Here is a 22,998-nt window from a genome sequence, read left to right on the forward strand (position 1 = left end):
ATGGACTGGGAAGGCAATTGCGCTACCAGATCAGGTTACTATTGCCAAGCATATGCTGAAACCTCAAAAAGGTTGACAAAGCTATCTCAGATTTTATCTGGGAGAATAGAGGGCATGCATTGACATGGGATCTTATGTCAGCGCCTAAGAAGGATGGGGGTTTGGGACTTTCTTCCATGAAGGAAAAAAATGAATGCCTTTGCACTAAGTGGATGCTGCAGGTAGGCTGCTCTCTGCGATGGGCCAAGCTGACAAGATTTATGATATGCTTGGATGCTCCTTGGCAAGATGTCCTGTTATCTGAATCACAGTCGGAATTCCTGACAAGACTAGTGCAAGTTTGGAAAGCCAAATCTCAAGGATGCTATTTGGGAGGATTGAGATCTCTTTACAGAGATGCTTCCTTAGGAAGGTCTTTGTGGTTGACAGACTGGGCACTAGATAGCGGTCCGGCTTTGCTACGCTCTCATCCATGTGTGGTAAGAAGGCTTTTTGGGAAACGCCTCAAGGTCTTCAGTCAAATTTGGGATCGTACAAAGTTTCGGCCTCAATTCTTCAGAAGAAAGGATTGTAGAGATGCTCCTGGTTAGACTAAAAGAAGAGTGGCCTACCGGTGAGTTTTACCTGATTGCTTTTGGATTTAGAGGATTCTTATGGAGAACTGGGAAAATGTATTCCAAAATCACCTTGAAAGACATCAGGGATGACACCTCAGCTTTAGCTCCACAGACGGCAAAGAAACACTGGAGTTTTCATGCCCCATTGGATAGCTTAATTGTCTGGGCGTCCAGGCTTAGGAGAGTTTGGAGAGACAATGCCTCCTTCAAATTGAACTTCCTGCTTTGGAGGTGTTGGTAGGAAAATTGCCGGTGAGAGCAAGAATAGCTAAGTGGAACTCAAGAGTGAGTCCACTGTGCCCGTTTTCCAATTTGTGCAGGGAAACGCACATGCATGTGCTGTGGGACTTCTTTTTTGCTGGAGAAATCTGGAAAGAAGTAACAGATAATCTGAGCAGAGTACAGGTACAGATAAAGCTGAAGTGGAGGACTGGTCTCTTGGGAGACCGGGGTATATTAAATGACTCTTTATATGAGGTGTGGCAGCTGATAAGGGGAATTGTGATTTTGAATTTTATGGAGGTATAGAAATAATCTAGTTTTTCAGAGGCCCCATCTTGGGAGGGCAACAGGTCGGTTGATTTTAGAAGAGGCCAAGAGAACTGTTAGGTTTTTTGGGGGAAAAATGAGGCGTTTAGGGCCTTAGGGAAAATCTGGGTGTAAAGGGTTTTTGTCCCTTTTTAAAGGACAGTCTTCTCCTTTTCTTCTATGCCTTTTGTAAATATTTTTTGTTAATATGATCTATCTTTTCCCACCCAAAAAAAAAAAAGATTTGAAAATTTGGAAACAGGTTTTGAATCTTTTTAAACGACAGTCTTTTCCTTTTTTTCTATGCCTTTTGTAAATATTTTTTGTTAATATGATCTATCTTTTCCCGCCCCCCAAAAAAAAGATTTAAAATGTTGGAAACAGGTTTTGAATCTTGTGCTTGAGCAAACACAACGTGGTTACACGTTGACATCAACTATAGTGATATGGCGCTTGTAAAAGATCTAGGAGCTAGAACACGAGTGCTGTTAGGGCGTCAAGTACCTCCACACGGTCCCATTCAGCTCCCGTCTTGCCATTCCAAAAGTTGGGACCTCAACAATAGATCACAAATTCACAGACTGATTTACACATTCAATTTGAAATTGATAACTGTATAAGTTATGATTTATGCATGTGTGTACGTTTGTGTCTGGGAGAGAAATAAATAAGTGCTATTATCGTAAATGCCTCATATTCCAGTGAAAAGGCCACTATATGCAGTGATATAATGTCAAGCAACAATGCCCTCTCTTCCCAACCTTATTTAGCTTATTAACAAACTAGATATTGCAATTGCCCATCAGGATGTTAATGTTCAATGCTCCACCCTCTAGATATCCCACTAGATTTAGATGCTTGACACAGAGGGGCACCATATGAGGATAAACCAATGAGTAGTAGGTTCGGTGATGAACTCAGCCTCTAGATATCCCACCTAGATTTGGATGCTCGACATCTAAGGGCGCCATATGAGGATAAGTGATGAATTCACTTATACATGGCTGAGGCAAGGACATGGGAAGGCCATGCAATGCATGGATTTACAGGCGCCATTGAAGCATGCAATCCAATGTTCTAAGCTTGGATGAAGCACATGAAGATTCGGTACCACTTTATACAAGAGAAAATCATCAGTAAAGACATCTTTCTTGTCTATTGTCAACCAAGGAGAATCTCTTCACTAAGGCGCTCAATTAAAAGAGACATGAGTACCTTGTGAAGCTCATCAAGATTGGACCATTGCCATGATCCAGAGAGATTGAACATTGAGGGGGTTGGAGTCAATGCTCCACCCTTCCTAGATCTGATGCTCAACATGTTAGGCCCCCAAATGAGGAGAAGCCAACGTGTAGTAGTTTGCGCATGTTCCTGGATTCATCTAGATATATGCTTTTGCCATATTAGTGGACATGCAAATTCCACCTTGTGAAGTTTTCGTCCATGTTGTGGCTTGCTGAGATTGTGATAAATTCGTTCTATGCCCTATCAGCTAGATTGTCTAAGCATTTTTTGCTTAGATGCTTGTTTGGGAGAGATTAAAAGTCTTCAGAAGCAATTGTAGCTTGAATGAAGAGAATGTGGACTACTTTTGATTAGCCTTCTCCTTTAGTGCTAGCCTTTGTCATGGCTAAGTCTGCCCTTCACCTCCAGAGTATCGACATAATCGACCTTTGTATAAATGGATGCTCAAGTATGCGTGGGTGTGTGGATTTGTATGTGAGAGCAAATGTTTATACTGTGGTCTACATCATTGTTGGGCACTGATGACGTTAGGGGGGATGTCATAGGAGCTAGTCATTGCTATTCATGATGGGGTTTATGGTTTTTGACCTTATGAGTGACTGTCATGATATTGAAACTGCACTAGTGTTGTTTTTTTAGAGGATGAGTTTGGGCATGTTCTTGAATTCATCTAGATATATGCTTTTGCCAATTAGCGGACATGCAAATTTCACCTTGTGAAGTTTTTGTCCGTGTTGTGGCTTGTTGATATTGGGATAAATTCTTTCTAGCTAAATTGTCTAATCATTTTTTTGCTGAGATGCTTGTTTGGGAGAGACTAAAATGAAATCATATAGTCTTCACAAGTAGTTGTAGCTTGAATGAAGAGAATGTGGACTACTTTTTGATTGGCCTTGTCTTTTAGTGCTAGCCTTACAGCTGAGTCTGCCCTTCACCTCCGAAGTGTTGACAGAAGTTTGGTATGAAGACCTTCGTATAAATGAATGCTCAAGTATGTGTGGCAGTGTGGATTTGTATGTGTGAGAGCATATGCTTATATATGTTCTACACTTAATGTTGGGCGGTGATGATGTCAGTGGGGATGTCTTGGTAACTAGTCCCTGCTATGCGTGATGGAGTTTATGGTTTTCAACCTTATGGACTATCATGAGATCGAAACTGCACTATGTGTTGTGTTTTTAGAGGATGGGTTTGGGCATGTTCCTAGATTCATCTAGATATATAAATGGGTAGTGGGTTACGTCATGAGTTCAGCGATCTAGCTGAGGCAAGGACATGCATGAAGGCCATGCAATGCACGAAGTTCCTAGGCATTGGATGCTCCATCAAAGACCTTGGATATAATTTATGGTGATGGTTGCAGCCACATGACAGCCACCTATCAGCTGATGACATGGCAAACATGTGTCACTGGTCAATCGATGATCTGGCATTGTGGGTTGTGTGCTGGATGTGGTATACAGTCAGCTATTTGTTGATGTGGCATAGTCAGCTGTCACATAACGATAGCTTAGTGGACCTATAGTTGGTTGATTCCACATGGCATGTAGGTCATGTTACGTCCCTACTAAGTACTAATTAGGGCTTAACCATGTTTGAAAGATCTAGAGTTAAAGGCAGATAAATGAGGATCTGGATTGGATCTAGGGTTTACAGTATAGTCTCACCAATGTTGGTAGGTCATGTTACATCCCTACTAGTACTAACTAGGGCATAACCATGTTTGAAAGATCTAGAGTTAAAGGCAGATAAATGAGGATCTGGATTGGATCTAGGGTTTACGGTATAGTCTCACCAATGTTGGTAGTGGCTAGGGTTAAGACTAGGCTTATCTAGCATTGGTCTTAGTCAAAGGTTAGGACGTATCTAATGGATTATAACCAAAGCTTGGGATTGGAGCTTGCATGGATGACTTTTAGATGCCATGGACAGAGTCAACCCATGAAAAACAAGGCCAATCCAGAAAAAGTGAGGATTTATGCAAAATCAGGCTATTTGGCTTTAGTTAGAGTTAGGTGCTAGGAGCTACGCTTATAAATACATGTCGGGACTTAGTTCATGAGGGCCTTGGGAGGAGGAGCTCCGAGAGAACATAGAACCTATGACCTGGTCTTCACTCAGACTATTCTCCTTGGTGGTGTAGACCTCACAGGTCAAGCCTTAGGGGTTCAGCTACCTCTCTCTCTCTCTCTCTCTCTCTCTCTCTCTCTCACCTCGTCTCTCTCCCTCTTGTGGCACCTCCAAAACACTTAGCCTGCATTGCTCTCCTAGAGCTTCTGTGGGCCTCATAATGGTACCCTGCAATCACTCGTTCCTGCTGACAGCCTATCTTAAGGCAGTGCTTGCACCTGGATTCTCGACCTCCTTGCTAATGGTGAGGCACAAGTCTCCCTCCTGTCTTCCCTTGCTGCTGTGTAGGCAGCCCCTTGATAAAGACTCTTGATCTAGATCTAGACCACCTGCTGCAGTGGTGGCAGCTCCAATTGAGGCACCAAAATCCTTGGCATTGGGGCCCTTTCATCGGCTGGAACTCCAGCCAACCAGTCAGCCAACCAACTGACTCCGCTACAGACTGGACAGACCCAGTCTGTAGGTTTTTCCAGCAGACTTTCCTGCCCGCCAACCTGGCCATGTTGCAGCCTGCCACTGGCCCACCTTCAGCTGCACATGTTCCTGGCTATCTCTGGGTCTTTGCCTGGCTCAAAATAGTCCCAAATCTTCTGCGTGGCAGATATCCTGCTGCTCCTTTGGATCTGACCTGCTTTGACCTGCTGTTGCAACTCTTGCAGCCTCTTCCAGGTGCTCTTGACTGCTGCATACCTGCCAGCTCAAATCGCCTTTGTCAGATGCTGCTCCGACCTGTTCCAGATTTCTGTTGCAGCCCCGAACATACGTCTCAGTCCCACGACCTGATCTGATCCACGCGCCTTTTCTGTACCCGGAATGTACCAGGGATCGATGCATAGAAGTTGTACCTGCTGCTCCTGCTGCCATACAAACTCAGGCACACCCTAATGAGGATCCCTGTCTGCTGTCCATGTGGCAGCCATCTTGCTGCCCACATGGCAGCAGCAGTCCACTACCTACAGTATATCTTCTGCCCATATCCATGATGAGGTGTCAACCCCCTGTGCTCTCCTCATTTGGGGGCTTAAAGGTGGGTTATTGACCCTACTACTCAAAAAGCCCGCTCCCTCCGACAGCAGGCCCCAGGTTCATAGGAATGCAATAGGCATGTAGATTTCTCAGGTCATACAGACGAGGAAGCAACTCCTTAAGCATCTTCACAAACACACATAAGCCACCAGCAGTAACCAATAGGACTTCATTTGGCATTTTGTGGACATTATTACCGCCACCATCATCATCGCCATCGTCGTCGTCGTCATCATCATCATCATCTCCTCATTCCTTCCCCCTTATCAAGCTCTTGGAATTTTTTCATCCTTATTACCCCAATTTTCTTCATTTTATACTGGCTGCCTGCTGGCTCTTTGAGGCCATGCTTGTTATCAGCAATTTTGGCAGGAGACCTGCCACACCTAGAACTGATGCAAACTATTGTTAAGAACTTCTGTGCCATGGATCAAGTTCCAACTCAGTTAGAGGAGAGTATGAGTGACTAGGGTATTCACTATGCTGGATACACAGTGTCTTTTGGTTGAATCTTCAGTAATTAGCCAGGTGAAGATATAAAAAGGCGGATATAATTATACTTAGAGAGGGCAGAAAAAAGGAGGATAGCAAAAGTGCATAAAGATGGTGTAGAGAGGAGAGTGGTTTCATTATGTAGAACCATGGATTGGGTGGGCAAGGAAAATCATCATTGTGTTTCGGGAAGATTCCTGAGATAGAAAACATTTACCAAATTTTTGTAAAGATTCCATCAAAAAGGAAAATTTAGTAATAAATTTGCCTTAAGGCTTACATGGCTATTGTGCTTATGGGAATTGCCAATACCAGATCACTTTGGGTGGAGAAAGAAATGTGTTAGAATAGGACATGTATGCAAAAGGTTGTGATGGACTTGAATCTCTGTATTCAACTGAAGAATTTGTAGTTTGTAATAAAAAATGCATCTAATTCTTACCCGTTTCCACAAATTTGGGTCGCAGCCTGTGGAGTTTGCCATTCGGATTTGCATATAATTAAAAAAGACCAGCCATTTCCTCTCCCAGCTGTGCTGGGCCATGAGGTGACAGGAGAGGTGGTAGAACATGGGCCTCTTACAGATACCGCTACCATTAAGAGGTCAGCAAATTTTTTGGGGTTCACATATGGTTTGAGATGATGTTACTGCTATATGATGTCTTCTGACCTGGTTTTCGTTTATTCTGTCTTTATGGCTTATTCATCTACATGTTACCTTTGTAAGCCTTTTTTCTTGTTGTTTTAAACAAGTAGTCTGGATTAACTATCGTGATTGGAAAAAGAGAGGTATATACAGCATGATTAGGAGATAGAATCTAAAGAAATCTACCTGAGTGGGGCCAGTAATTGTTTCAGCTTAGACTTTTGAATTTGTGCCCACATGTACAATAGTATGGTTTACGCCCACTCGTGACACTCAGAAAGGATGTAGTATTACATCAATGATATTGAAAATCAATGCTTGCATGCCCAAAAAAGAAATCTATAGAATTCCACAGGCATGGAGGTCAATGAATACTTTCAACGCTTTATTTCCTTTTGAAAGTCTACGGCTACCAGAAGTTATTGATGTTGAATTATGAAGATGCCCCAGGCATGCAAACCATTTGCATGTCTGAGTGTACCAACTTCCCTACCTCTAGTGCCATCGACGAGGTCAAGACAAGCCATGGTAGCCTGTGCCATCCGGATGAAGGCTTGCTATGGATCATTGTTGCAAGAAGAAGAACATGTAGTTTCTTGACATGGGATTAGTCTATCTCAGATAGATCTGCCCAAAAGGGAAAGCCATACATTCAACTTGGATGAACAAGAGAGTCAAATAGGAGAGACTTGGTCCTGGGGTTTTGAAATTGCGACTGAAAGCACTAATGCTTGAGTTGGTGAGTGCAGCATATCCTTTGCGATCTAGCTAAAGGCGACCCAATTGTGATCATGATCTCCTTGTAGAGTGTTCGGACTGCCAAGATGATGTCCATCTGTACCCTAAACCATAATGTCTCTTGAATAATTGTGCCCATGGTACTGTGTTAATAACTTTGCTGGAATCCACAAAATAACAGTAGATGCTCTGCTTTTGTGCCTTGGCCTCCTCACTGAACCTGCTCGGCATGAAAATGTGGTCTATTGCAGCATGTTTGCTCAAAATCTTGCCTGCGATAGGGTGCTAAGTCCATGTGCAATGGATTTAGTGTATAGCCCCTCATGAGTGTACCTTGAGGCTTACGTGTTTGACATCACCAATGGTGAAGAGTAAACAAGAGGTAGGGTGAGGTAATTGTGGAAGGTCGGGCCTCTACCTGCGAGCTGCACACCCCCACCCCTTGGCTCCCGGCTCTTCCTTCCCCGTTTGCTGTGCTGGCTGGCCACACGCAGCGCCATACTCCAAACACCGAGCCCGCAACCCCTCTGCGTAATAGCGGCCACAGCCCATCATACGGACTGTGGCCGCCGTACAGTCTGCTGCCAGGGCGTGCTCCAGCCCACGCTCCAGCCCGGAAGCACTACCAACAGTCCAACGCGGCTCTTGCACAAGAAGTCGCAAGAAAGTCACCTCCAAGTCGTCATCAACGGTCAACGAGGACTATCTATTGCAAGCGATTTCCAGCAAGGTTCCCTTGAGCATACTTCTTGCAGCAAATTGCAACTAGGTGGTGTATCAGGGGCTGGCAACGAGTGACCAGCCAACAAGGATTCTCTTTAGTAGGTCCAGCCAGTCGCCTTAGCTTCTCCATTGGTGGAAGGCAACCCAAAGCTTGTAGTGCGCTTCAAGGATGATTTCCCTTCAACTCGACTCTCCCCTCTGAATCCTGTCTAAGCCCGTACTTATCCTACGATTCATAGGGTGACAAAGGACAGCCTTGTCTCACTAAATGGGAGGGGGAAAGGCCTCTCCTGTGTGTCCCCAATAATCACCTGGCTGGAGCTACGCTTATAAAGAGCTGAAACCCCTTTGATCCACCTCTCAAAGAAGCCAAGTCTCTGCATGGTACCCTCCAAAAAAGACCACTCCACTTTGCCGTATGCCTGCTTGAAGAAGAATGGTGAGAGGCTGTGACTCCTCGCTGGACCAGTCCACTGTCTCCCAGAAAGTGAAGATGTTATCCAGGATGCTACACTCCTAGACAAAGCCGGTCTACGTCTCATGAATGATGTCAAGTAGTGGGGTCGCAGATGCAGGATCAAGACCTTAGCCAAGATCTTGTAAGCGATGTCAAGAAGGGTGATCGGCCTGACCTATCACCTCCCCTTCAGAATCAGGCATATCCATCCTCTGCTCAAGGAATGTGGGAGGGAACCGGAGTCGAAAATCTCCTGGTAGGCTAACCTGAATGGGGTGGAGATAAATCAACCTGTTTTTTCTTTTGTACTTTCATTGACAGCTCCTTTTGGAAGCTGTTTGTATGGTGTTTTCAAGCATTAATAGAATTTAACTTTTTCTAGAAAAAAAAGCTGTGGAAGGTCTGTTATTGGCTGGAGGGGATCGTCATAGAGGGTGCATGCATATGTGTGCTAGATGGTCGGGTCCGGGAGGCGGGATGCGGACCTTTGCACGAGAAACTTTCTACAAAAGTCCTTGGAGTTATTGCTAAATAGAATGTTTAGTAATTCCTCCTCTTGTGGCCACATGAAGTCCCTCTTTTTCTGTCAGAGTACACGATGATATTATTGTTTGGTGTCCGGCTGAACCAAAAGATGAGGCTTGGTCTTGACACAAGAATTAATAGAATTTAACTTTTTCTAGAAAAAAAAGCTGTGGAAGGTCTGTTATTGGCTGGAGGGGATTGTCATAGAGGGTGCATGCATATGTGTGCTAGATGGTCGGGTCTGGGAGGCGGGATGCGGACCTTTGCACGAGAAACTTTCTACAAAAGTCCTTGGAGTTATTGCTAAATAGAATGTTTAGTAATTCCTCCTCTTGTGGCCACATGAAGTCCCTCTTTTTCTGTCAGAGTACACGATGATATTATTGTTTGGTGTCCGGCTGAACCAAAAGATGAGGCTTGGTCTTGACAGCGCAAGGCCTTACACTCATCATCATACTAGCTTTTGTAGGGGACTGATCCAATGGGGATTTGATGGATACTTTGGTTGTGTGGGAAAAAGGTCGGAGAGTGGCATGCTGAGAGGAGTGGGTGATTAGGGCGGCTCTATTCTCTAGTTGGAGGGTATTGTCAATATCAACAAGCAAAGCAGAGAGGAAAGCAGCGTATGTGGGAGCTAATTTGTAATCTAAGTGGGTCTCTTGATAGGTGGTGTATGTGGCTGGGATGTGCTTGGCGAGGAAATTGGGATGGATAGGCTAATTTAAGGGAATGTAGCAAATTGCAGACATGTGCTTTTGATCCCGACCCATAGGAATTTGGTGTGTGGGTTACATCACCCCATAGAGACCATCCTGATAAGTATATACTGTGACGCTGCCCAATTCTAGACCATGCATTGGAACCTCCATGCTCAAAAAAAGTGAGCCCGCCGGAAGGCCATCTCTCCAGACCATTGTCCTCTTGAAAACTTTAAAGTTTGTTTGTTTGTTTCTTTCTCGGAGCTCCCTGGCAAGATGTGAGATAGATTGTTGGGGAGAATGTAGCAAACTGCAAACATGTGCTCTGATCTAGAGATATTGGAATTTGGCATGTTATGTTGGTCCATAGAGACCATCCCGATTTCTATAGACTGTCGCAGCCTGAATCCCTATACCCCAGGCGTCTCTCTAGTTTCCTCACGATAGGCTGATTGCCATGCATATCCACAGACTGGTGGTACTTGTAACATACGGGACTAGCTGTGCAGAAATTAGATGAACATGCAAGGAAGAACTCAAGCCTAAAAGATACCAGAGATCTACCTAACTCTAGTACACTGCTTTATTTATACATGATTGCCAAATCGGCATAAAAACTGCGCTGAGACCACTGTGACATGCGGAAATGTAGCTTATGCTGTGGAATAGGACACCCAACCTCGCCCATAGGATGGCTGAAAGGGGCTGCTGGAGGCTGGGAGCTGGATGATGAAATGAGGGGAAAACTCCCCTTTATATAGGGGCTGGAAGGGCCTCTTGTGGCTGCCCCAACCAGCCCTAATTGGCCGACCAGCTAGTCGGCTGGTTGGCTGGGCTGGTCAGACTGTTTGACCAGATCTAGGGGCCGACCTGGAGGGGGTTGAGGCTGCCTATAAAAAGCACCTCCCCCAGCTCACTTACTACACCTGGTGCTGCCCTTTGGGAGCCCCAAAACCTGCAAAATATGCTGCGATTTGCTGACCAGGCAGCCAGTTGTCACTGCCCCGTGGGCTTGACCTTGGTGCATGTGACAGTAGTGGACCCTCTAGGCTTTGATGAGTCTCTAGGCAATGTCTCGTATGTCGAGAAGTTCCTTGATTGTGACCGATAAGGTTCCATTAGAGTTCGAAATGGTGCAGGTCAAGGTAGGTGATGATATGAAACAAGGTGTCTATGTGCATTCATCTCATTGTGAATTCTGCAATCATGATGTCATATGGAGCATACCTCTTCGCCCAAATCATGCATGAAAGAAATCATGATCTGTAGCCTTCGAGTCCAACCCACTTATCCTTTGAGATCTATATAGAAAAGGCACCTAATAGAGCTGCTGGCTTGACTAAAGAGTTCAAAAGGAGAGATTTTGTATTTACCTGCTGTGGAAAGGTTGCTCGTGAAGCATGCAGGGATCCTCCAGAGCAGCTACAGCCAAGAGAGAGATTTTTTTCAAAGTTTGGAGAGGATCTCCGTTCTTCTCTGAGTCTTCTTCAGGGTTGAGGTGGCATTTTCAGCCTCCACCTTGGATTAAATTATGGAGAACTTGTAAGAAGCTCCAATGTGAAATGTGATTGCACTTTAGGCATGCAGTGTCTTAGCCCATTTATATGTTACACATGATTCCTTTCTTATTCGTTTATTGTGATTGAGACGGACTTTGTTGATTGGTGGAATGTGTATATAGGTTTCCTATTGGAGCTCATGTTGTTGGAGCTTTTATTATGCCTTGTGGGGGCTGTTTTTACTGTGTAAAGGTATACCTTGATCATACATCGTCCCTCAGTCACTTTCAGGCAACCTGTATTTTAGTTTTGGGCTCATTCAACTTGTTTCTTTGTGATATTTAATCCCTAGGGGCAAGAAGATCTTTGCGAGACGTTTTTTCATTACAGCCGAGGAAAAGGCACGCTCTATGATGGAGAGACACGCCTTTTTCATGGAAAAACAGGTAGTTCTCTACTATAGCTAACCACCTACTGACTTTAGGGCAGGAGGACAGAAATGGAACTGGTAAGACAATCTATATCTTATTGTTTCTAGGTTTGTTTTAGTACTTTTTGTTATAAAGCTTAAGTGTATGCTGTTTTGTATACCATAGTAATTTGCAATGAACTTGAGTGTCCTCGGGTACTCCACTGGAATCTGCCTTCTCTCTCGCAACTCATTGCAATTCCATTCTTTTTTTTTTCCGAAAATGAGGGTGTGTTTATATTATATCAGAAAAGTATTGTATCGATTACATCGGGGAAGCAATTCCATTCATTTGTTTTAGGCTAGATGATATCTCTACGAAATCTCATGCAAAATCAACGATCTTCAAGCAGCATATGTCCCTAGCATGGTTCTCAATCAAGTAGACATGATGTTTATGTTTGTGTACAGACCACTGACACCTGGAGTGTTTTACTATATCTTTTAGTATTGTTTTGTCTAGGTGGTTTTCTTATAATCTATGTTGGAAAAGTGAGTGATGGACTATGGATTTAGTTCACTGGTTCAACCTTTTTGCCTTGAGTTAGAAGCTGTCGATCTTTCAAACCATAGTGAAGAGTTTATGATTACAAAAGCACCTAAGGGTTGAGCTCGCGATCTCATCAATTTGTAGGTCATTGAGGAAGCTAGTTCCATTTGATAGTGAGAACATATTTCCTATGCACATGTCCCTTCCATCTAGCCAATAGGTCTACACTCCTAGGGATTACCTCAATCGAGATGGCCTCAACCTAGATCGATCAGCCTCTTGTTTCATATTTGAGTGGCTTGATCCACCAATCAAGCCACGATTGTCAGGGTCAGCTGCACCTAGTTCAGTTCTCTTTTTGAACTTTATTCTCATTTACTAGGAGGCAAGCAGGCTGATTGATGAATTCTCGACAGTCTGAATTTTTTGCTAGACTTCCTTGACTTTGTCGAAGACCATGAACACATGGAAAGTGTCCTCCTGCACCCCTGGACGTTGCTTGCACAAACCATCAGATTTGTTGATTTCTAGGCCTCTAGAATTCTTTTGAAAAGAAAAGACTGACATTAGAGATCTTCATCCCAAATGGAAGACAACCTTCTGCCCAAGTGTAGATCTGAAGGGTCTTGTCCTGACACCTATTGGCGGATAGGCAGGAGAGTTCAATCTTCTCATGGCCAGGACCTAGTCTCTATAACTGAGGTTGAACTCTCTCCTTATTTCTGGCCAGCTTTTCCATCTTAGCTCAGCTCTCCACCACACCTGATCCCAAACTTATAGGCCCTATTACACGGCAGTTAGGGTGTGGATCCTTGTCCAACAGTGTATCTTTAGCAGAGACCATGGAGTCAACAGGCATAAATGCCCCAAGCCATGCAGAAACCCACTCAAGCATGCAATCGGAACATAGTCAACAAGGATCTTATCATCTGTAACAATAGTCATGACTTTACCTAAAGGAAATTGCTTAGTAGAGCCATACTCTTCAGAGTTAGCTACTGCCCCTCCTTGTTTCCCGCTGTCTTTTTTTTTTGGTGGGTGGGGGGGGGACAAAGTGGGAGCCCACAGGTTGTCCACCAGTTCCGCCTTGGTGATATTTTCTTTCTTTTTGGTTGCAAAAAGATGAGTTCATTAAGTTTGAATGAAAGCTGCAAGAGCAAGCTCAAATGTGGGAGTACATCATGACATGCATGAAAGAAAAAACAGCTCAAAAAGAGCTAACAAAAATCCAGGGTGGAGGCTGAAAATACCACCTCAACCCTGAAATATTCTCAGAGAAGAAAGGAGATCCTCTCCAAAATCTGAAAAGGTATCTCTCCTGGCTGTAGCCGCTCTAGAGGATCCCTGCATGCTCGCCCAAATGGCCATCAGTATGTGTATAGTATCAGTCCATATACTGGCCATAGACTGGGACGGGTGGACCTGTGAACCCTCCATTGCCTCCGTACATCTAGCCCTCCAAATATGCCATGCTGCAATGCTAGGCAGAATCTCCCAAGATGTGTCTACTGAGGCATGAGCACCTCTGAAATCTTGGAGAGAGCATGACTCCACAGAGTGTCGTCGTATAATGAAGGATGAATCTGAGTCCTGTCCCTTGAAAAACACCTGAGGTCCAATAAGAGATAACCATGCCACTAATCCCCAATCATGAAGAAGGGTGATCTATGAAATATGCAAAGAATCGTGGCAACACCCTTCCAAATTGTCCTCGCCTGTCTGCACTCCTAAAGGCAATGCTGAATTGACTTGACTGCTGCGTGGCATCGAGGACAAGTAGGGTCAGCTTTGAACCTGGATCTCCATAGGTTCACTACAATCCCTCCATGAATAGAAAGCCAAAAGAAGAGAGTGATCTTTCTATTAGCCTCCTCCAAAAGTTTTTTTGCACCTCTGCAAAAATATGAAAACTATCCCAATGAGGAGCTTTGGAGGGCCTCCAACCTCTACTGCTAAGCTGGCATTTCTAATTGTGTAACGAAAGAAGCGGATGCTTTTCTCTCGGTGCCCTTCATCAATCCATTCCCACTTCCCTGGGTCCCACTGCAAGAACCTGATGGGATAACCACCATATAACCAGAGTCTCCAAGACCCAAGTGCCAGGAGAATAGGATCAAGATCAAGATAGGGGCGGGGGTAGAGGGCGGAGGAGAGGGGGCTGAGCACCGGGTAGGGGGAGGGGGAGGGGGAGAGGGGCTGAGGGAGGAGGGAGAGGAGAGGCGGGGAGGTGGCTGAGAGGAGGGAGGAGAGAGGGGCGGGGAGGGAGGTAGGAGGAGGCCGAGAGGGGGCAGCAAGGTAGTCGGGGAGCAGCAGCAGCAGGGTACGAATGGGAGCCTGTTGGTGAGATTTTTGACAATTCTCCTATGAGAGAATTGGACTAGGTGCAGCTGACCTTGAAAACTTGCGGCTTGATTGGTGGACCAGGATAAATAAGAAAGGGTGGATCGCATAAAAGCCACTCAGACATGCAACAAGAGGCTTATCTTGATCAGCCAATTTCCTAGACTTATGCAGACATGCACTTGACGTTGCTGATATGCTTTAACTTTCTGTTATCTTTGTAAGAGTTGGGAGCCTTGGGTTGCACAATGTAGGTAAATACAACATATATCGCCCCCCCCCAGCAGCCATTTTTTTAATAAAATTACTACAGTATGCCACCGGAGGCCATTCATTCCCCACAACCTCTCAGTCTCTTGGAGAAAAAGCCTTACGTGAAGAGGTGAGGAGCTGTGGAAGAGGTGAGGAGCTGTGAAAGGGTGGATTATATGTGGGAATGTGCCACTGCAAGGGTTTGGCTATAGCAAGCATACCGATTGTTTTTGGCAAAAACAACATGGAATATGAAATTAAGTTTTAACAGTGCACTTCTCATAAAAATTTAATCAATTATACGTTACGGTACCATTGTTCTGTATAGCTCAGTCTGTATACTATGAGTATCTGGACTACCTTAACCTTTGCATTCACAAATATCTTATTAAAGGTATTGTTGATTTTAGGTCTTCATCAAATCATGCATCCACCTATTCATAGTTGCCAGGAGTTTCTGAAACGGGAGGTTTCAAATGGGTTTCATACGTTTGAAACGGGTTTCAAAAAATGAATGAAACGGGTTTCATTCGGAATGTGAAAACATGTGCATTTATACCTAGGGTACGCATCATGCCATATACAAAAATGTGCAAATAAAGATTGTAAGTGACTCCATAGTGCAGACATGATACAAAAAACATACATATCAAGTATGAGCACCATACATACTGAATCCTAATCATACAAAAAGCTAGAGTCATCAATGATCATACATACTAGAGTACTCAATGATCATCATCACACATACATTCTGAATGATCATACATACTGAATCCTGATCATACTGGTCATACATACTGAATACTACTGATCATAAAAAAAACTAGAATCATCAATGATCTTCCCAAGACCTCCATGGACCATGAAGGTAAAATGGTCAAACTACGAATGGAATCCAAAGATCTTGAATCCTCCTAGTACTGTCTGTCAATAATTGGGGCTGTAAACGTTTCATACGGGTTTCATACTTGTATGAAACACGTTTCATATGCAACTATGCACCTATTCTAGCTTGGCCACCAAGGTCTATTTGCTTGAGTTTTGTAATCCGCCATCTATGTCTTCTACAGGCTGCATGTTTTCTAAACCAGCACATCAAAAATGATGTAACTTACTTTGTGTGTAATCTATGATGTAAGTCTTGTACAGATTGTGTGTTTTCTAAACACTTATCTAAAGGATATAACTTGCTTTGTATTCTTCAAACACATAATGAAAGCATAAAAATGGGGTCTTCATTATCTAGCTACTTGAAAAAGAGACGATCATGTAAACTAGTTTTTTTTTGGCAAGAAAATTACTTCATTAAGTATGAATGAAAACCGCGAGAGCAAGCTCAAATGCGGGAGTACATCATGCAATGCATGAGGAAAAAACAGCTCAAAATAAGCTAATTAAAAACCAAGGCGGAGGCTGAAAATGCCATCTCAACCCTGAGGGAGACTCAGAGAAGAAAGGCGATCCTGTCCAAACTTTGGAAAAAGTAACTCTCCTGGCAGTGGCTGCTCTGGAGGATCCCTGTATGCTCGCCCATATGGCCATCAGAGAGTGTACTGTGTCGGTCCAAATATTGGCCATAGCCTGGGAAGGGTGAACCTGTATACCCTCCATTGCCTCTGTACACCTGGCTCTCCAAATATGCCAAGCTGCAATGCTAGCCAAAATCTCCCAAGACGTGTCTATAGAGGCATGAGTAGCTCTGAAAGGAGTGAAGGGAACGTCCTGGAGGGAACAAGACTCCACTGAGTGTCGCCGTACAATGAGAGCTGGATCTAGATCATGTCCCTCGAAGAACACCTGAGGGCCAGTAAGAGATAACCAAGCCACTGAACCCCAGGTCATATAGAAAGGTGATGTATGAAAGATACTGAAAATCCTAGCAACACCTTTCCAGATCGTCCTCACCTGTCTGCACTCCCAAAGACAATGCTGTACTGACTCAACTGCAATGTGACAGCGAGGACAAGTAGAGTCAGCCCCGAACCTGGATCTCCATAGGTTCACTGCAGTCTCTCCATGAATAGAAAGCCAAAAGAAAAGAGTGATCTTTCTATTCCTGAGGGATTTCTAGAGCCTACGCCAAAAGTTTTCTGCATAATTGCGGAAATCTGAAAACTGTCCCAATGGGGCGCTTTGGAGGGCCTCCAATTTCTATTGTTGAGCTGAAACCTCGAGGCATTTCTAACTGTATAACGAAAGAAGGGGAAGCTCCTCTCTCAGTGCCCCTCATTAATCCATTCCCACTCCCTTGGGTCCCATTGCAAGAACCTGATAGGAGAACCACCATATAGCCAGAGTCTCCAAGACCCCAGCGCAAGGAGAATAGGATCGGGGTCAAGATACCACTGTGAGTCCCTGCCCCACTCCATGAAACCTGCAATCTTGATAGGCTGAAATGCAACCTCCAAAAGAATGTCATCAGAAGACTTGATAAGTCTGCCTCTCGACTGAACATCAAAGACTAGGATATCCTCATGTGCATCGTGCAGTGCAATAATCTGTAACGGAATGCCCGTCCCTGAAAATGCTCCCCACCAAGTGGACTGTGTGATCGGCATGTCATCTGTGTCGATCCACTTTGGCGGAATGGCTGCCTGTATGTGTTGTATCCCGACATCACTCCCTTTGAGGTGGCCAACTGCTATAAGTTTCTGATCCTCTGGAAGTCTTGTAAAGGCCTTCCAAGCGCCTATTGTAGAAGCAGGTCCCCTCTCTCATCTAGACCACTACATATAATGTGACACTCCAAGTGGCTTGCCATGGTAATTCAAAATCGAGTCATTCCACATGACTGTTTGCCTGTGAATTTCTTCACGAGAGGCGGGTGGAACTCTGCGAAGAGTGTTTTTGAAGCAGCCCCAAGCTTTCAGAATAGCAGCCATGAGAGGGGAAGGGGGAGATTTGAGATGGGCTGAAGTAAAGATCCATCTGCTGCTGTCCATCCAATCTCCCCCATGAGAAGGGGTACAAGAGTGAAAGCTGTGTGAGAAGAAATCTTTCCAGGGCTCCTATCCAGGCATCAATCCACGTACTTTGAATTTGCAGAGCAAGGCCATACCCGGCAAGTTCGGGTCAATAATATTGAGACCACCTCCTCTTATGGGGAGAATGAGGGTCTCCCAAGCCACCTTGGCTACAACATCTGAGGTGCCATCTAAACTACTCCATAGGAAGTTCCTGATAGGTCTCATGAACTGAGCGATACAACCTCTAGATCTGCACCAACATGTGCAAACGAACCAGGCAGTGGCCAATAATACTTGGTTCACAAACACAACTCTGGATGCAAGGTCAAGTCTGGCTGAACTCCAAAAGATGAGTTTCCTCCTGATACTCTCCAACACGAGAGCGAACTATTTGTCGGAGAGATGTCCATCCCAACCTGGTTCCAAATATCTGACGGAGACTCCCCTCTGAATCCAATTGAAACCTATGTCATTCCCCCAGTTTGGAATGTCCTCATCACTGATCCAAAAGCCATTGGATTCGTTCCAATTAATGTGTGCACCTATTGCAATGCAAAACAAATCCAGTGCCGTCCTGAATGAAGTTAGTGTCTGTGGAGTGGCATCGAAAAATACAGCTGCATCATCTGCCAACTCACTGTCTAATAGCTCATCCTCCTACCTCAGAGGAAGCCTGAGCCCTACAAAACCAGCTTGAGCTCTAATGTAATAGCTCATAGCCTCAGCCACAAAAAGGAATAGAAAGGGGGCTAAGGGGCATCCCTAACGGACTAATCTGGTAATCTCAAATGTGTCCCCCCTGACTCCACTAATAAGAACCTGGCTATGGGCTGATATGTAGAGGGCTGACACCTCTCTGATCCATGCATCTGAGAACCAAAGCGAGTAAGTATGCCTTCCAGAAAGCCCCAATCTACCTTGTCATAAGCTTTCTCAAAGTTCAAGAGTAGCATGGCCAGCCTGTGGCCATTATGCATGGCCCAATCCGAAGCCTCCCAAAATGAGATGTTATCAAAGATGCTCCTGCCATGCACAAAATCCATCGGCGTATCATGGATAAGATCTAGGAGAAAGGGCTGCAGACGAAGTCTGATAGCTTTAGCTAGGATTTTATACAAGGTACCCAGCAAGGTAATCAGTCTCCACTGAGACGTTAAATTTCTGCAACCCCCTTACGGAATCAAATGAATGAGGCCCTCCGTAAGTGAGTCTGGCATCTCACCCGAGTCCCATACACCCTGCAGGGCTATCTGCATATCATGGATAAGATCTGGGAGAAAGGGCTGGAGACGAAGGCTGATAGCTTTAGCTAGGATTTTATACAAGGTACCCAGCAAAGTAATCTGTCTCCACTGAAACGCTAAAGTCCTGCAACCCCCTTTCGGAATCAAATGAATGAGGCCCTCCGTAAGTGAGTCTGGCAGCTCACCTGAGTCCCATACACCCTGCAGGGCTTAGGTAATGTGATCCCCAATCTGATCCCAAAAAGTAATAAAAAATAAGGGAGTAAGTCCTTCTGAACCAGGACACTTGCCCTTGTGAAGGGCAGAGAGAGCAGTCCCGAACTCTACGTTGGTGAAGAGTGCATCAAGTGAGAAAGTCATAGCCCCTGTCACCAACCAGGTAAGTGTCGCCAAATAACCACTCTAGCATCATGTGTGGCTTGAGTGTCAAGATTTGTTGTAAGAAGTCATATCCCCTGTCACCAACTAGGTAAGTGTCGCCAAATAACCACTCTAGCATCATCTGTGGCCTGAGTGTCAAGATCTGTTGTAAGAGGGGAGACATAGAAATTGGTGGCAACCTGTAAGATGGCATTTGGATGTGTCTGAAGAACTCCGCTTGAGTCAACAAGCTGTGAGACGCTCTCCCTACTATGTCGGGGGCCAAGAGTAGAGAATAACTGCTTGTTGACCCTACCTCCCGTCTGAGTCCAAAATGACTCTTTGGCAGGAAAGGCATACTCTGCTCTCTGATCTAAAAGTGACTGCTGCTGAGCCCTTGCTCTCCAGAATTCAAGCATCAGGATCTCACTCCTCCTCATACGAGCAACTGAAAGATAAAAGTCGCTTATATTAGAGAGGGCTGCAGCTAAGTCTGAAGGAGAAAGCTGCCCATCCTGCATATGAGATACCTAGGTCCTCAACACTGTCTTTGTAAGGCCCTCCTCTGCATAAAAGGCATCTGGAATCCTAACACTGGTAGAGCGGCCCCTCACATGAGGATCTGAGACCATCAGAACCACTGGAAAATGATCCGAAGTGGACACCCTAGTTGCAATGCAAACAATACCATCTCTGTCAAGAGCCCAATCATCCACATAATATGTGTCAATCCATGCATGTATAGGCTCTGCAATCTCCTGTTCGACCAATAAAACAGGAGAGAATGTGGCTGAGTGTGAAAAGCATCATCGTGCCAAGCATCCCTGCCACTGTACTGAAAAAGAAAGGCATCCCACGCTGCTCTCTCTAGGGAGTGAATACCACCTTCCCTACCACCCCTTTTGTCTGAGGGCATTTCAACCATGTTGAAATTACCCCCTATAATCCAAGCATCTGCAATATGTGACCAAGAGAGCAGTTCCTTCCAAAAAAGAACACGATCCCTTCTAGAATTGGGTGCATAAAGGTTTAAAAGACCAACCTTATGCCCACCAATCAAAAGTATAATCCACTGATCTCTGGAAAGGACTATGATCCTGTGTCCAATCACCAAGGGGAGTATAGAAGAAGAAACATAGATGCAAGTACCTCCCCTGGTGCCTAAGGCGGGTGACCAAAAAGTATGGCCTAAAAGAAGCTTACCTAACTCGGAACAATCCCTGACATCCAATTTACGTTTCTGAATCATCAGAATATCTATGGGACCTCCAGTAACACCTGGATGAAGTTGTTTACGAATTAGTTGCCTACGGCGGCCGGTGAGGTACACCCCTGAGGCCTTGAATGTTCCAACTGACAATCCTCATCTGCGAGAGGAGGTGGGATGGAAGATCCTACCTGACCTAAGAGCGGAGAAAGCTCTCTCCTGCGAAAAGTTCCTCCTATCAAGAGGAGGGAAGTCAACTGGGGATAGCACACCCACACCTACTGAGGGGGAAACTCTGTCCACGGATGTCTGAAAGATGTGTTCCCCGAGCATAGAGGGTACAAACTACTCCTCTGCCTCAAACTCAGCCAAGTTTTCCAGAACTGAAAATGAATTCCTGCGAAGTACCTTTGGCACAGGAGTGCGAAGGAGCCCTGCGGAAGGAGGAGTGGAACCAATGACCCCCTTACTTGACAGTCGTGCAAGAGAAGGAGGGGGGTGCTGCAATAACTCGGCGTGGTGGTGCATGACCTCGACATGAATCTGCATGACCTCGGTCACGACTTTGGCATTGTTCTCAAGTAAGCTACGAGTCTCTAGCGAAAGGTTCTCCCTGCTCCTGCACATGAATATGTGAAGGGGCAGCACATGGAACTAGGACAGGAATGTCTCTTGCCTGAAGAGACGGGTCCGCGGCCCCATCAGTGGTAGCCTGAGGTGGAACTGGCTTCCCAACTTTGACAGGCACCCAATGGGGGACGACCGAAACAGGACGTGCCGACTGTTCTGTCCGCGCTATAGAAGTACTAGACAAGAGGGTGCTGGCTGGGCAGTCGAAGGTCTAGCAGCGCGTGAAGCGGTAGGAGCTGGTCGTGAGGAAGGTCCAGGTCAGGTGAAGCTATGAGGCGCACCGGTGGATCTTTTAGGTCTTTTCTTCGACTCTCTATTTGAAGAAGGAGCCATCTGAACGTTGAAGCATAATGTGGTCATCTAAGATGTTAGGGTCAGAGACAATGACCCTAACACGTGGTACCCCATTGGACCTGACTGCCTCTGCTGTTGAAGAAGGCAACTCAGGGAGAGGGGGGATCTCAATAACCACCTCAAGGGCGGCTCCAATGAAATGTAGAAGTTGATGGTACACCTGAAGGCTGGGAAATCTGATGAAGAGTGACATCGTCCGGTTGTCTTCCTCGACAGGATCAAACCCCAATGAAAAAGGGGTCAAAAAAATCCTCCTGGAGCTCAGTGCTAACGGGCTAGCCTGAAGCACTGTACCTGCTACCTCCGAGGAGTCAAAAACAATGTGGAAGAAACCTTGCCCAAGTAGATGAACATTTGTGAGGTGCCCTGCAAGGTCTCCAAGTAGATCGGCGAGCATCCAGTCCTTGGCCTATAACCTAGAAGTGTGGGAACCATGGATGCTAGCAAAGAGCGATGTCAAGCTCTCTTGCTCTGTATCTTTTTGGAGCTACTGTAACTCGTCTTTTGAAAAGGTGATGGATTTTGCGGCCGGTGGAAGCGGGTGAGGATTGGCTGAAGGCAAAGCCATCGTCAATCGGGGTGGAAAGGCCCACTCGAACACTAATGAGCTCCGTTCGACTGAAATAATGCTTAGGATAAAGAAGAGGATGGCGAGACAAGAGGAAGAAGGCAAGGGGTGGGGGGGTGGGGAAGGTTGAAAGGGAGAGGATTAGGGGGGGGGGGGGGGAGGAGGAATGGAGGAGAGGAGGGGAGAGGCAGAGGGGCTGAAGGGGGGGGAGAGGAGAGGAGGGGGAAGGGGGGGGAGGGGGAGGGGGGAGGAGGTAGGGGCTGTAGGGGCGGAGTTAGGAGCGGAGGTAGGGGCCGGGGGTAGGGGCTGGGATGGCAGAGAGAAGGGGCGAGGGTAGGGGCTGGGGTGGCGGGGGGGAAAGGGCAGGGGAAGATGGCGGTGGAGAGGGCTGAGGGAGCGGGGGTAGAGGGTGGGGGAGAGGGCTGAGAGAGTGGGGAGAGAGGCGGGGGAGGGGGGCTGAGCTGAGGGAGAAGGGGCGGGTGTAGAAAGAAAGAAAGAAAGTTTATTAAAGTCTTCGGGAGACCGTGAAGGTCTATGAGACTAAAGATAACTAATACAATGAGCATAACGGTGGCGGTCTCAAAATGGGCCAGCCAACCGTTTCTACAAAAAAGAGGTTATGAAGGACGGTGTGTCTAGTCCTGATACAAAAAATATGTGTCAACCTCCAGATGATACAAAAAAGAAGGGGGGGGCACCAAAAATGGGGCAGAGGGGGGAGATACAATATATATGTGTAGGTGGTGATCGTCAGAGACCAATCATAGAGGGGCCGTCAAATGGGAGGCCGG

General features: G+C 45.6%; 1 protein-coding gene across 1 annotated transcript in view; it reads left to right on the forward strand.

Moving 5' to 3' along the window:
* LOC147901702 (GroES-like zinc-binding alcohol dehydrogenase family protein) overlaps positions 1–22,998 on the forward strand; it is a 69,502-nt gene that overhangs the window by 22,259 nt on the left and 24,245 nt on the right. Inside the window, exons 2-4 of the mRNA XM_087374769.1 lie at positions 6,506–6,641; positions 11,507–11,576; positions 11,677–11,770. Of these exons, the coding sequence (XP_087230895.1) occupies positions 6,506–6,641; positions 11,507–11,576; positions 11,677–11,770 (300 nt within the window). The remainder of the gene's footprint in view (positions 1–6,505; positions 6,642–11,506; positions 11,577–11,676; positions 11,771–22,998) is intronic.

This window comes from Dipteris shenzhenensis, chromosome 5 (assembly GCF_047967505.1).
Source record: "Dipteris shenzhenensis isolate YYH24624 ecotype China chromosome 5, Dip_SZ_1.0, whole genome shotgun sequence".
In the NCBI taxonomy this organism is placed as follows: Eukaryota; Viridiplantae; Streptophyta; class Polypodiopsida; order Gleicheniales; family Dipteridaceae; genus Dipteris; species Dipteris shenzhenensis.